This window comes from Nuphar pumila, chromosome 11, assembly GCF_984573655.1.
Source record: "Nuphar pumila chromosome 11, dmNupPumi1.hap1.1, whole genome shotgun sequence".
Classification (NCBI taxonomy): domain Eukaryota; kingdom Viridiplantae; phylum Streptophyta; class Magnoliopsida; order Nymphaeales; family Nymphaeaceae; genus Nuphar; species Nuphar pumila.
Window position 1 is genome coordinate 1,937,657 of NC_143259.1, and position 14,921 is coordinate 1,952,577.

Below are 14,921 nucleotides of genomic sequence, written 5' to 3' on the forward strand. Positions count from 1 at the left end.
CCCACTGGATGCCTAAGCTGGTAATAACAGGGTTTATTTTTTGGGCCAAGAGAAAACTGAACAGCAAGTTTTGTGAGACTGCTTAAAGGAACTATTGAAAAACAGAATTTGAAGAGGAAATATTAAATGAATTGCACAGTTGTTCTTTTTTTAGCCTAAGAAAAAACTGAATAGTGAGTTTTGTGGCACTCCTTCAAGGGATTATTTGAAAAATAGAATTTGAAGAGGAACTAAATGAATGTAATAGTTATGGAGAACTAAGGTTTCTAATTCTCACTTCAGGTTTTTTAGTTTGAAAAGGATCAGAAAGACCACGACTTTTAAAATTAAAATAAATTACAATAAAAAATGCAAAAAGAAGTAAAATAATAGAAAACAAAAAAATAGCAACAATATCATTACACTTGAACCCCTTCAAGGCCAAGCAGAATTAGAAGCGAATTATGCATCAATATGAAAAAATGATACTTTACAAATTAGCCATCACTGCTATAGCAAAATTATAAGATAAAAGTAACAAAATAATGGCAGGTTTCCCTGTTCATTTAGGGTTCTAAATACATCAGCTTAGCCATGAGTAAAAAAAGCACACACACACACACACACACAATGAACGTGGATTTATTTTCATATACATACTTGGACAAACGATTTATGACTTGGTTACTTGTATTCGTGAACTGATTTGCTATGAAATGCATCAGACTTGAAGAAGGCTACAAGGATCTGAGGTCAGAAGTCTCACACCATTTATATCTGAGATCTTAGATCCGTGACATGAGATCAAACATTTGAGGCACCTCGGATCTTCGCATACCGCATGCCCCACACCACCTCAGATCCTTGGATCTGAAATCCGAGGCTCTCAAACACCTTGTAAGGTTCTGTTACCTTGTGAAAAAAAAACTCTAAAGCCTTTACAGAAAAAATAAAATTTTGCTTCAATGGGAAAACGAAACTTCAGTAGATTACAAAGTTGTTCACTTTTATCATCTCAAAATCTCATGCATCTTCATCTCAGAGCAGGTGCACCTTATAAATAAAGTGAGCAAGATGATAAAACAGAAGTAAAAGAACAGCAATGCTTTGCAGTAAATCAAGCAATTGATGGCTACATCAAAATGTGGCACGAGCATCAAGAGGCTAGCATCGCACCATCACCAACTCAGGCTGTCATTCTTGGAAAATAGGGGCTGAATCACAAAAATAAAATCTACTCAAGAAAATGAAGTAATGAAACACAGGTTTTATGGCTTCCAAAGAGGATATCTCTAGGCCTACTTGCAGTGCCTGTTAACTACAACAATTCAAAGGGCAACTTGAGCAATTAAACAAATGATCTTAAGATAAAGGGACACTGACTAAATTATAAAAGGAACACAAACATGCCTCCAGAATCCCAGTTCCTTGAATGAAGTCTTATTCCAAAGCACATCAAGCATTGTTTCATTGAGCTAAAATGAATACCCTATGTCACTACCCCTGGAGGTACTAAAAAACAAGGTACATGGTTTACAGAGGTGCAATCGTTTTCCAGAGCAGAACCTCAAAATGGCATATTTAGCTAATAGCTCTAGAATGAAAGGCTTAACATGCAAGAGAAGCATTCTACCAACGCAGATCCATACATCGAACTTGTAAACAGTACCATCAAACCATTTTCCTCACATGATGCATGAAATAGATCTAGAAGATTGAAATGATGGTTCAAGCTTAATCATGCTCCGATACAACCAACGTGAACCCACAGTGCCACCAATGCTGGAAAACCATTTAACACGTAAGAAAAAGGACATCCTTTGCATGAAATCAAGAAAAGAGATTGCTCGGTTTGAGCACATAAAGACTTGTTCAATAACAACACTCAAACAAAATTTCTTCCAATCACAATAATTATTCACATCCGGTCTCTACATCACCTTAACTGATGATTCATAAATGTAAAGAGGGTTTGGAGCCTTGGTGTTTCCTCACTATGTGCTTGAGCTGAGCTGGCATGGACAGGCTGTTCCAGGAGATCTGTTGGTAAAACAGAGCCGAGGCAGGCGGCCTAGCATTTGTTAACATGTTAAAATTCAAACTTTCACAGGATGGTTTCTTTGCTACAGAATTCTCTATTTCTTGAGTGCATTCATTTTGTCCCTCAAATAATACAGCTTAGCTCTTCTTACTTTCTTCTTGTCCAAAACTTTGATTTCCTTTATATTTGGGGAGTAGCTGCATGAAAATAATGATTCAAACAAAGATTAACACATAGCAACACGCTGAGCTATGATTCATCAAAAACAAATTGGATAATCCAGCATATGAAATCTATGAGCAAGTTTGCAGTTCAATTTGTAAACAACTCAAGATAATAGAGTTTTATTGCCAAATTGGTTCTGAAATGCATCGAGGGAATCAAAGTCATTCCAAAGCAGCGAATCTCCAATTCAGTACAATCAAAACTGGAATTTGGTGCCAATTAGAGCTGGTTAGCAGAGCCCCTATACCAAGGCACCAAGTCTTCAGACACAGAATATATGGAGAAGTGGAAAAAAAAGATTTGCAATGAAAACAAGCTTACAGCAATGCATAGTTTCAGTAGTAACTGATTGATAGACAAACATAAAATGAAAGACTTGTTACTTACAGAGGATAAACAGATTCCACACCAACACCAGCTACCAATCTTCGTATTCTGAAAGTTGAATTCAATCCTGAATTTCTCCTTGCAATAACAATGCCTTTTAACACTGAAGCACGGCGCTTGTTTTCAGGTACTTCCTGTTCATATCAAAGGTTAGAACTAGAAAGAGAATGTCAAATTCACACCACTATAAGCACCACATTCCTACCACTTTAAGTTGCACTATATAGCCAGGTCTTATATCAGGTATATCTCTTTGCCCTTTCACTTCTTCCACTGCCTCCTTATCCAAAATCTGAAACAGAAATTACAACCTTGTCTATCATGCAGGGAGCTAAAACATTGGTACTTGACGAGTTAAATATGCAACAGAAATATACCTGCATTATGTGTTTTGCTGTTTTATTAAGCCTCTTAAATTTGACACGTGGAGCTAAATCTGGGATAACGGTAGGCTCATCACTCTCAGTAGATTCTTCAGGCTGTGTAGCTGCTGAGAATAATCTACTGTTCTCAGCAAGCCCCAGAATGCCTGACCTGAATAATTCCAGATGTGGAACCCCACAGGAAGATAGCAATCTTCTACCAGCTTGAGGCATCAATGACTGTGTGTGAGCACTAAAACTCATATCCTGAACAAGTACAACATTAGAATAAGAGTGCTTGGAACAAAATGAACATACATCAAGGTGAAGGACACTAAAAAGGAAACAATAAAATGAACATGGTTTTCAGTCACAGGACTTGAACATCGTTGTGGCCTTCATCAAAATCATCCCCTATGGCCCTATGTAATTTTTTGGAGAAGGAATATGCCTTACTAGGTAAGCCAGTCTAGGACCAAATTTCTTTAACTAGCAAGTTGCCAGAATGAAAATAAGGCCCTCTCTTATGAGAAACTAGGTATAGATATTTATTTATTATTATTCTTAACTATTAGACATCTTAAGTGATCTTGGGGTATGATACAGACTCATGAAAACTTATGCAAATACGCTGAAGATGAATTACGCAGCAACCCGAATAGTATAGTGGAGAACTAGCACCCATGACTTCATCATGAAGCTTGAAGACATGACAGTGAGGGTTAAGCTAGACCCTTATGCAATAAATGATGAGATCATGAGACACTCGTAAGGAGTGACATTCCCCATGCACAACCAAGTATTAAAGAAGGCCTTACCAACCATAGAGGTCAGTACTTGATTCATAAGCTAAACATGCAAATGGACATAAACTAGGTATACCAAACTCTTAACAGAGCAAGCTCCTAACACACCTTTTAGGCATTTCTATGTTGCTTTTTCAGTATTCATGCTCTCGCTTCCTGACAATTTCTACATACTTGTAAGTTACTATTTAAGATGATTAAGCCATCCCTCTCCTAACATGTACCTATCTATTACAGTGAATCAGAAATAACATGGACTGTCCAACATCATCATTAAGCCTCTTCCAACTGCACGAGGTTGGCCATGGATCATTCAATTCCACAAATAGAATGACCTACATTGAGATGCTGGGGAAGGTTAGGTAAAGCTCAACATAGAGTATGCCCCTTCTATAATTAGGGAGATTTAAAGCATATTTGTGAATGTAAACACCCTAACTTCACCAAGCATGGAACTGCAAAAGTAAAGTCTAGCTCACAGTGCTGTATTTTTGTTTACAACCAGGTTTAATTTCATTTCTTTTGTTTATCACTGCTTTCAGTGTCATAACTCCAGAATTTGGGAAACTAGTCATGTGTTGATCATGCATCTAAATTTCCATGTTGTCAGATACTCACTATTCACCCAAACAATTAAACTTAATTAAGTTCTATAGCACAGTCGTGATGCATCTAGATTCTAACAAGATCAACCTTTTTTACTGAAGTCAAAAGCAAAATAATAAAATAATAAAATGAAAAACGAAGTGCAAGGCCAGGAAACCCAAGAAGTCATATATCCTAAGATGATCCAAGGATAAACCAGGTGATAACAACAATCACTAATTAGAAAAATATCCCTATGAACCAATAAGATGATCACACAGTAAAGTGTTATTGCAAACACAACTGGCTATTGACACCCAATATTTGCACATCATTTCCAGTTGATGGACTGCAATCAGAATATTCAAGGAAAAACTTTAACCCCTGCAATAATGTAAGTGCTGAAACTTGGAAAGAAAAAAAGTCTAAAGACTCTAAACCATGCACCACCACTATAGCAGGATTGCACATAAAACCCTGTCCAGACTCCAGACTCCAGACCAGAAGTAGGTGCCTCGACCCACTTTCTCTGCTGAGATCATTGCCATGTTGGTTAGGGCAGGATAAAGGTTAAAAATATGGAATCCGAATCGAACAGAAGGCAAGTAACTTAGCTCTGAATCTTTTTGTTTTTGTATATACAGATATTTAAATGTTGTCTGGCAGCACAAAATGGATAATCCATGATGGACGAGATTCTGTCACACAAACTGGCAACTATGCCTGTACATGCTGCGGGAGGGCTTAAGCACCATTTACTGATTTACATCATGATGCAGAGTATTCGAGAAAATTTCCAGTGGGGGAATATACATTCATGGTAGACGATTCTTCAGATGAGTAGTGGATCCAAAGTTCAGCTTGGTAGCTATTCAATTTAGTTTGTTTGCTGTGAAAACTGAACCCAAGCTGTTACAATATGCTCTTTTCCAAGCCATATCTAAGAATGCTATCTTTTGGGAAGTTAGTTTAAGGAAAAGAGGATAGGATAAAGCACTTATACATGAATCAATGAACATTTCATGGGCAAAAAAGAATGATGGTGTACCTAACTCAGTCACGATGCTGAACGGATTGGCTACTGAGATTCAGCATCCTGTTGACTGCATTGGCATGAGCATGGGAAAAAGAAAAAAAGATAATGGGCATGTGGTTGCTACTCACAACCATATTTAGGCAGAAGGTCCAGTTTGCCTATGGTATGGTGGTCATCCCCCATTTATGCAAGAAACTGACGATTGAAAAACCATTAGGAACTGACACAATAATAATCCAGGATCAATCATAGGGTTCACAACTAAGTGGTGAACAAATCACTTGTAACCCCAAAATAGAAAAGGAAAAATCAAAGCATCAAGAAAAAAGAATACTTCAAATCAATAACTATTAAAAGTTAAAACCCAATAAATCACACAAAATATGATTCTCAAGTATCACTGAAGCTAGAACACATAACTATTCAAAGATTAATTACATGAACAACTGATGATGATTTTCCCACATGAACAATACTTCAGAACAACAATGAAACAATTGAAGAAGTGTACCACCGTATTACAACAAAGCAAAAAATACAAGTGAAATAAAACATACCGAAATCCCAATCCTCGTTGAAAGATCGTTGAACGGGAATGCACTACCGTTTGAAGCACTAGCGATCCATCGACAAAAACCTGAGGCAGCCCCATCATTACACAGAAAAGCGCAAGGGTTCAAGGGATCTGAAGCAGGGTTGCAAATTCTCGGGCATCGGCCACACAGACGTTTTCCAGCGACCAACAAGTTTCTCTGGAGAGAGTGCATACTTTTGAGGTACCAAACTGTTCCATCAAGAAAGGAAAAAAAACACTGGTGATTTACTTAATATAAGAAGGGAAACTACATTCAAGAGTAAAACCATCTCAAAATAGAGCCAGAGCAATCCGAGAGGCAACTGGAGGATGGTTTTTCGGCAGCAGAAAGATTGGAAAATGGTTTTCCGGTGGGGAAATTTTGTTAAGAGAAGAATGAGAAATAAAGGATAGGGATGGAACCAATCACACGGAAGAAATCAAAACTATGGGTTTGTTGTCCATCTTTTCTTTCATTGTTTCTTCTTTCTTGAAATAGAGAGAGGTGTATTTAGGGATGCAAACGGATCGGATTCAGATCAGATGTGGCTAATACCAAATCCGACAACTATAATCATACCCAAATTCAAACAAAAATCCACATAAAGGCACGGATTCAGTCATATCCAAATCCGACAATGGACAACTATCACCCGAATTCAAATTCAAATCCGAATCAGGCAATGGACAACCATCATCCGAATTTGAAACCGATACCTTCTTATATGCTATAGACAGGTCATAAGTTATAACAGAACATTCAATACACACACACACACACAAACCCTAGTCAACCAACCACAAACATCACACATCTTCACAGTTCACATGCTCAAATCAAACAACCCCCCCCCACCCCACCCCAAAAAAAAATCCTTCTACAGAACAAAAGAATCTGTTACAATGACATGAATAAAAATCCCAAGCAAGCATATTCTTTAGCCACCATTTCAAGAAATCAGAAAGACGAAAAACCATATATACATTTATGGCTTCTACCAAATAACAAGAAGCAAAATTTTCACATCTGCATAACATCTAAATTCCATCCAGCAACTTAATAAAAAGAAAATATATCAACAAGTAAGCTGAACAGAAACCATGTATGAAAGTCCCAAGCATATTCTTTTAGCATCTATATTTCAAGAATTCAAAAAATAAAAAAAACATACATATATTTATGGCTTCTACAAAATACCAAAAGCAAAACTGTCACCTGTGCATAATATCTAAATTCCATCAAGAAATCAAATAAAAAGAAGCTATATCAACAACTAAGCTTAACAGAAACATGAAAATTTCACATCATTCACATTATTATGAATGAAAGTTAAAACTTAATGATCCAAGTTACATTGTAAGAGTTGCTTTTACAAGCAGCACATTTTCTATTGTTGAATTCTTCTTGAGCATCAACAATTGATTCTGGCTTCATAGCACATATGAGAGATAGATTGACTGTCATTTCCACTTATTTCAATGCTGCACATAGAGGATGGAAATTTGTGTGGTGACTCATAGGCAACATTATATCATGTGGTGTACAACAATGTTTTCCCCTCCTTTTGCATCCGGGTTGGGGACCGGCATTGGTGGAGTAAAAAATTGTTGGAACAGAAAAAATATGAAGGACAAACAGTGCAAAAAATTCTAAATTCTAAATTATCATTCAGTTAATCATTAACAAGCAACAACTAACAAGTATGAACAAATTAAACACATTGATTTACAAGAAAATTAAACAAATTAATTCACAAGAAAATTAAACAAATTTACCCATCATTCATCCATGCCCAAAATAGGAACTCTAAAAATCAGAACCCCAAATAAACGTATTTTATAACCCCAAATAGCCTCTACACTAGAAAACTAAAACCCCAAAAATAATCCCCATCTAAACATGAACCAGAGTTCATTCTCAAAGATCCAACCCACCTCCCCTTTTTCGGTCGTCATAGACAGAGAGACTGACAGAGATTCACCACCAAGTCATGATACTCGGCACGAGCCGAGCCTGAACACCAGTGGGTTTAGGCTCAAGCCGAGCCTGTACATCGAATTTATTGGGTGAGCTGAGCTTGGGCTTGAGCCCAGCTCGTGTGCAATAGCTCGTAAACGCTACTCTTCCAATTATATGTCCTTCCAAAATGTCAAACTGTCTAGAAGTTTCGGGTTTTTGCTTAACCAATCCTTCTTCCAAATATATGTTCATATCTATGTCACATGGGTGCGGGTGCGGGTGCAGGTGTGACACGGGTGCAGCGCAATTTTAAAAATTTTGGACAAGGGGACTCGGTATATATATATATATATATATATATATATCTTGTGTGCATATATGTGGATATTGTCCTCTAAAGTTTGGCACCAGCATGAGTGTTTTTATAAACTTTGCAAATACTTTTCAAACTTATCTTTCATTTTTTTGCCATAGATCTCAAAACCCCAAAATGATTATTAACACGATCATCTAAGATTGCTTTGACCTTTGCAATCTCAAGAAAAAATAAGTTTAAAGTTGGGTAATGCACCCTCGAGAAAATGCAAGTAACATTATAGAATACTTCAAAAAAACTACATATGACTGATACCTTATTTCAATCTTCTTCTTCAATCACCTAACGAAAATTTGGATCATGCGCCTTATAATGGGCAAAGACATCCTTGTATATCAAGGCATATTCCAACATAAGGTATGTGGAGTTTCATCGAGTGGGAGCATCCAAAAATTACTTTTTTGATAAAAAAGCATCTAATTCATTTGCAACAATTCAAAAATCATGAAGTTTTGAAGGAGAAATCTTCATATACTTGATGCTCTATCTAACAAAATAGATTTTCTCCTTCATTTCTTCAAGTCCGTCATGCGCTATCAAATTCAATATGTACACACATCTCACATTAAATAACATGCCACCATAAAAAGAATTTGAACCACTTTTCTCCATATTCTCCTTGATTGTCCTCACAAGCACATCATTATTAGATGCATTGTCTACTATCATTGTAAAAAAAATAAATTCTTAATGTCTCACTCATTAAAACTCTTAAGAATAATGGTGGCTAGAGATTTTCTGGAGTGAAGTTCTACTTCATTGAAAATTATATGATTTTGTAACCTCCAATCTTTATCAATTAAGTGAGTTGTCAAACACAAATAGGAGAATCTGACAAGAAGTCTACATATCTGTAGTGAGGCATATTCTATCCATACCACTAAATTTTTTTTTCAACTTTGTCTTCTCCTCCTTAAATAATTTTATAATGTCCTTTTTATTGGTAGTACACGATATTGGTTGATGTTTTGGATTGTAATACTTTAATATTGTATTGAACTCATCATGCTCTACCATTCGAAAAAGATATTCATATTTCACGACCATCGATGCTATGAGTTTCGTTTCTATGTTTATCTCAAGCTTTCCACTTGCAACAACCAAATCACAAGAAATTTCTGATCTGTGTCCACCAAAAGTTAATACTTGTTGTTTTTGCTTGGCAATACATCCTCTACATCTCCTCTTATTATGCCTCAGCATAGTTGTCGTACACTCATTTTTAAAAAACAATAAAACAGTAGGGCAATGCTTACACTTCACCTTCCTCACACCCTTAATATCTGTAAACTCCATGAAGCGATCCCATACAGATAAAGTTTTTATTCTCTTCCTTTTCGCAGAAGCTTCTACTTATGCATCATCTTCAATCTCTAAATACTTGTCTTGCTCTACTTGTGCTTGGGCTCTTTCATTTCTCCCATCTTTTGGAAAACTAGGTTGTTGGACCCTATAATCACATGTAGACATCTGAGTTGAAATAATAGGCACATCTGAAGGATTCTACCTTGAAGATGTGCCACAATTCTTTTCTTGCCCCATTGGTTGTTTCCTTTTGCAACATATCTTTCTTCTTGTGATGATATTTTCTAATTTTCTGTAAAATATAACATATCATATAATATGATGCATAAACACGTACAAATGATTCATGCAACAAAGCATCATAAGAAAAAAACAAACACCACCATGAACAAACACTAAAAAGACTTTATTACACCACCACCATGAAACAAAGCATCAAATCATTCATTAAAAAAAACAAAAACTAGAAAACCAACCTGGTATCATCCTGATCACATAAAAGAACAAACACTAAGCACTCACTCAAAAAACTATATATAAGAAGAACACCACACTAAAATTTTTATGGCACTTAGACAGATTACAATTTGCAAACATCAATACACCACTAACCATACACAGAAATCACACGAGATGCAAACATACATAAACAATCAATTATTGTTTTTCAATGAGGAACAGAGAAACCATCCCCAGCATGTCCCCACTCTCCACCCCACAGTGAACTCCAGCCAATACAAACAATCAATTATTCAACATACAAGTAAATCGGGATGAGACAAGACAAAATACATGCACATCAATGAAAAATCACAACAGAGACGAGCAACGCAAACCTACGAGGAATTCCTGCGGAGATTACAGGCACCAAAAGCAGAGTTTCAATACCATATGAAAGAATGAATAAAGCATGAGCTTTAGTCGATGTGTTGAAAATGAGTGCATCAACTGAAACAGCAAATGAACCTAGTAGGTGACTAGGCGTGTAGGAGACTCGAGATGTAATTCAGCCATACACTCTTCAATTTCAGACTTTGTCATAATGAAAGAGGATTTCAATATTTATACATGAAAAACAGCATATTAAACATTGGTCAGATCCATGATAAACCTCAAATGTTTTAACATTCAATTCATGCTTGCAAAAATAGACACAATTATAGAAAGAAACTTGCAAGGCTGCATCTTATCTACCTCACAAACTTGTTTTCTTAAATGGGAACAGAAGAAAAAGCCCAAACAGTGTCTGATGGGAAAACAAACTGTACCGCCGGGAGTCACAGGTGGTGGTGGTGGGACTGCCAGGAGGCACAGGGGACCGCCGGGAGGCACAGGTGGTGGTGGTGGGACTGCCGGGAGGCACAGTGTACCGCTGACAGACCGCCGGGACTGTGGTCGTGGGAGACCGCCGGGAGGCACAGGAGACGAATGCACTTATGCACAACGAACCGAAGGTGCGGCGGGACTGTGGTGGTGGGCGACGGCGCCGTGAGGCACAGGGGACGAAGGTCGAAGGGGCAATGGGAAGGGGAGATCAGAAAAACTGAAAAACCCTACTCGAGAAGTGGTGAAGAGGGCGGGGCTGGTCCAAAATTCGTGTAAGCCTCGAGCTCATCGAACTCAGTAAGCTGATCAGGCTCGGTTAGTTTGCTCGTCCGAGCCTGCCATGTACAAGCTCAGCTCATTTAAAAGCTTGAACGAAACTATGGATCGAGCTTAACAGAGCCAAGCTCGGGTCTTTGTTGTGCAGCCTTAGTGTTGGCTCAACGACTGAGAGCTTGTATAGATAAAAAAAAAAGTATATTTTTTATGCAAAATATATATTTTAAGTGTAATATATAAAAATACATAAAACGAAAAAGGTGAATAAAAAATCTATGCATAAAATACAAACTATTAAGTATAATATATAATATATATAAATATAATATATAAATATATATTGCATGTATAATTAACATGAAATGTTTTTACACGAGCCAGTTTGTGTTCCGCTCGTTTCATTCAGGGATAAGCTGACCTCAAGCTTTGCCCGGCTAAAAATAAACATGAATCGAGCCACGAGCTTAATCCACTGAAAAACAAGCCTAGCCTTAACATACCTTGTTCTGTCCGATCAGCTCGTTTACCAGCCCTAGCCATTAAGGCTAAGTCTTCTCTTAATGATAATTGAAACAAATAGCACAAAAATACTCTAATTATGTACATATTCAAGTCATTTGAAAAACTCTAACAAAAAAAACTCATAGATTTAAGCTAATTACGATTGCTTAATGCTAATTGAAAAATAAAACACAAGAAACCCTAACTAAACATTCATAATATTTAAAAAAAATATTACATCAAAAACCTAAACCCTAACGATACATGAAAGAAAAAACTTAAATCAAAACTCCATCAAGCCTTTTAAAAAAAAATGGAAAGAAAGAGACGTCTCAGCCATCAAGGCTAGGCTCATGCACCAAAAAGGCCGCTTGATGACGAACAACCAAACATAATCTGGAAACCCAAGGAGTGTCAGCCTGCTGGTGCTGCAAGATGGTGATCGAGCTGCCAGAGTAGAAGACAAAGCTTGAGAGAGAGAGAGAGAGAGATGTGAGAGAGGAGAGGGTGTTGCTTGTGCACCCCCGGTCCCCACTGAGCGCCGCGTGGTGCTCAGTAGGGTGTAGGGGGGAGCCGTACATCAGTCTGCAAGATATACGGTGGTGTATGGCTCTCCCGTACACACCACTGAGCGCCACACGGCGCTCAATGAGAACCCAGAACATGCACTGTAGCTACAGTGCATGTTCCTAGGGAAACATGTAACCTGTCCGCGTGAGAGAGGGAGGGGCGTGGATCATATCTAGGTATGTCCACCCTAACCCGACCATACATACAATCAGGGTGGGCACACCGGGGAAAATTTGACTCCTCCCCTAGTTTGGAAGTTCATATCATAGTGCAAGCTTCCTATGCAGGACACACGATAAAGGGGCGTTTGAAACGCGGGACAAAACCTGCCAAGGACATCACTATCCCTATGAGCAGCTTGTCTTGTGTTTGCAACTCCTCCTTGTCCCAAATTTGTCTTCGGACTTGACAAACCTATAAAACAAAATTTTCACGTCCGACTCAAAGTAACGGATAGAAGGCATCCGTCTCCATCCGTTACTCCCCAGCTACACGTCATCTCTTAAGGGGTCGCGGCACATTTTTTGTGCAATCATATAACCCCAAATCCGGACTGGGGTCCAACAGGAGTCAGGACGACTCTTGCATCTCAGACAAAGCGTCTAGTGGCCTACGTCCCATGTCTCCCTCATTTCTGAATGCGAATATATAACTTATCTAAAAAGCAAATCAGGAAGTTCATAGTCTGTATCTCTTTTTAGGTCAGTGATCTGTCCCATAATGGTATGAGTCATGGTTCCAGTTTCCTTAAACAGAGGGTTCTAGTTTTTCTCAGAGTGAGAGATTCACCTAGTGTAGGCATCCCGGCCTGGCTCAGAGATGGCCCGGTTCTTAACAGGCTCAGGTTTGAAGAGCAACCCATGACCCAGCCCATTGGCCCAAAGGGCCAATGTGATGCCGGTTGGGTTCAGCCTGTCCCAAACCCAATTAATTAGGTAAATAATAAATAATTAACAAGTTCTCATGTACCAAACTAATTATCTTTCTAGTTTTCATAAATTAATGCAATTAATTAAGTGAATAATAATAGTTACCAAGTTACTATGCAATTAATTATTTTTTATTTTTTATATTATTGAAAATTAATAAATAGCTTAGGCCCATCGGGCCGACCCAGACCTAACCCATGTATATAACAGGACGGGTTTCATCCCGGTAGCTAACAGGCCCGGGCCTAAAACAATGACCCATACCCAACCATGATGGGCTGGATCTAGGGGTGTCAACAGGTCGGGTTTGGTTCGGACTGAGGTGGAACCAAACTTGGATTGGATTTTTGGGTATAGTATCGGGTCCAGACCCAAATCTAATCAGGTCCACTATAAGAAAAACTATACCCGGACCCGATAAGAACCACATGAACCAAACCTGGACCATATAATGTAAAACCATATTTTTTTATCATTTTTATATTGAAAAATTGCGAGTCTTAATCAGAACTCAGCTCGGGTCTGAGTCTAGTATAAAATTTCACAAACTATACCCGGGTCCATGTATTACTCATACCTTCAGGTTTGGACCCAGGTCTTAATCGGGTCTTCTTATTTATCACCATACCCGGACTATAGGGTTTGGTTCAGGTCGGGTCTGGGTAAACCAGGCCCGTTGACACCCCTAGCCTGGTCGGCTTGGCCCATCGGGCCGCCCGACCCTTTGCCCACCACTAGATTCACCCATTCAATATAAGCCATGGAAAAGGCAACACATCTCTTTCTTTAGGCAGGGTCCCTTTCCTGTCCAAAAAGATGTCCAAGATCTTAGATAAATGTGTCCATTCACTCTTTAACTATTCCATCAAAATGCCATCAGCTGCCTTACTGTAAGCTCAACACATTGGGTGCAAGCTTGGTGTCCCTATAAGTGATATATGTAGGGGTGTCAACGTGTCTGGTTTGTTTCGGACCTAGTGGAATTAGACCTGACCCCAATTTTTGGGTATGGTATCAGGGTCCAGACCCAGGTCTAATCAGACCCACCATAAGAGAAATCATACCCAGATCCGATAAGAATAAAATGAACCAGACCTGATATTTTTTATCAGTTTTACATTGAAAAATTGTGAGTCTTAATCGGAACTCAAGTCAAATCTGGGTCTGGTATAAAATTTCACAAACTATACCCGGATCCATGTATTAATCAGACCTTTTCAGGTCTGGACCCAGGTCTTAATCGGGCCTTCTTATTTATCACCATACCCAGACCCTATAAGGTTTGGTTTGGGTAGGGTCCAGATAAATCCAACCTGTCAACATCCCTAACATGAAACAGGCTCGGGACATACCCGGTAAAATAATATTTTTTATCATTTTTACATTGAAAAATTGCAGGTCTTAATCGAAACTCGAGTTGGGCCCAGGTCTGCTATAAAATTTCACAAACTATACCCAGATCCATGTATTAATCGGACCTTTAAGTCCGGACCCAGGTCTTAATCCTGTCTTCTTATTTATCACCACACCCGGACCCTATAGGGTTTGGTACGGGTTGGGTCCGGGTAAACCCGACCGCAATGGCACGTTTCAAGAATCGTATTTGATCCCCATGTGATGTAGTTCCCGCATCAAAAATCATGCAGGATGGAAAACAAGATGCACGGGAAAATATTGCACCAG

At 38.4% G+C, this 14,921-nt stretch overlaps 1 protein-coding gene across 1 annotated transcript; it reads right to left on the bottom strand.

The window, feature by feature from the left end:
• Positions 1-1,830: 1,830 nt before the first annotated feature.
• Positions 1,831-11,293, bottom strand: LOC149821590 (uncharacterized). Its single transcript, XM_089980763.1, has 6 exons — positions 10,905-11,293; positions 5,979-6,205; positions 3,010-3,261; positions 2,838-2,924; positions 2,633-2,766; positions 1,831-2,217 (listed from the first exon to the last, which is right to left on the bottom strand). Exons 2-6 carry the CDS (start codon positions 6,186-6,188, stop codon positions 2,115-2,117), a joined length of 786 nt encoding a protein of 261 aa, XP_089836889.1. The 5' UTR covers positions 6,189-6,205; positions 10,905-11,293; the 3' UTR covers positions 1,831-2,114.
• Between the last annotated feature and the right edge of the window lie 3,628 nt (positions 11,294-14,921).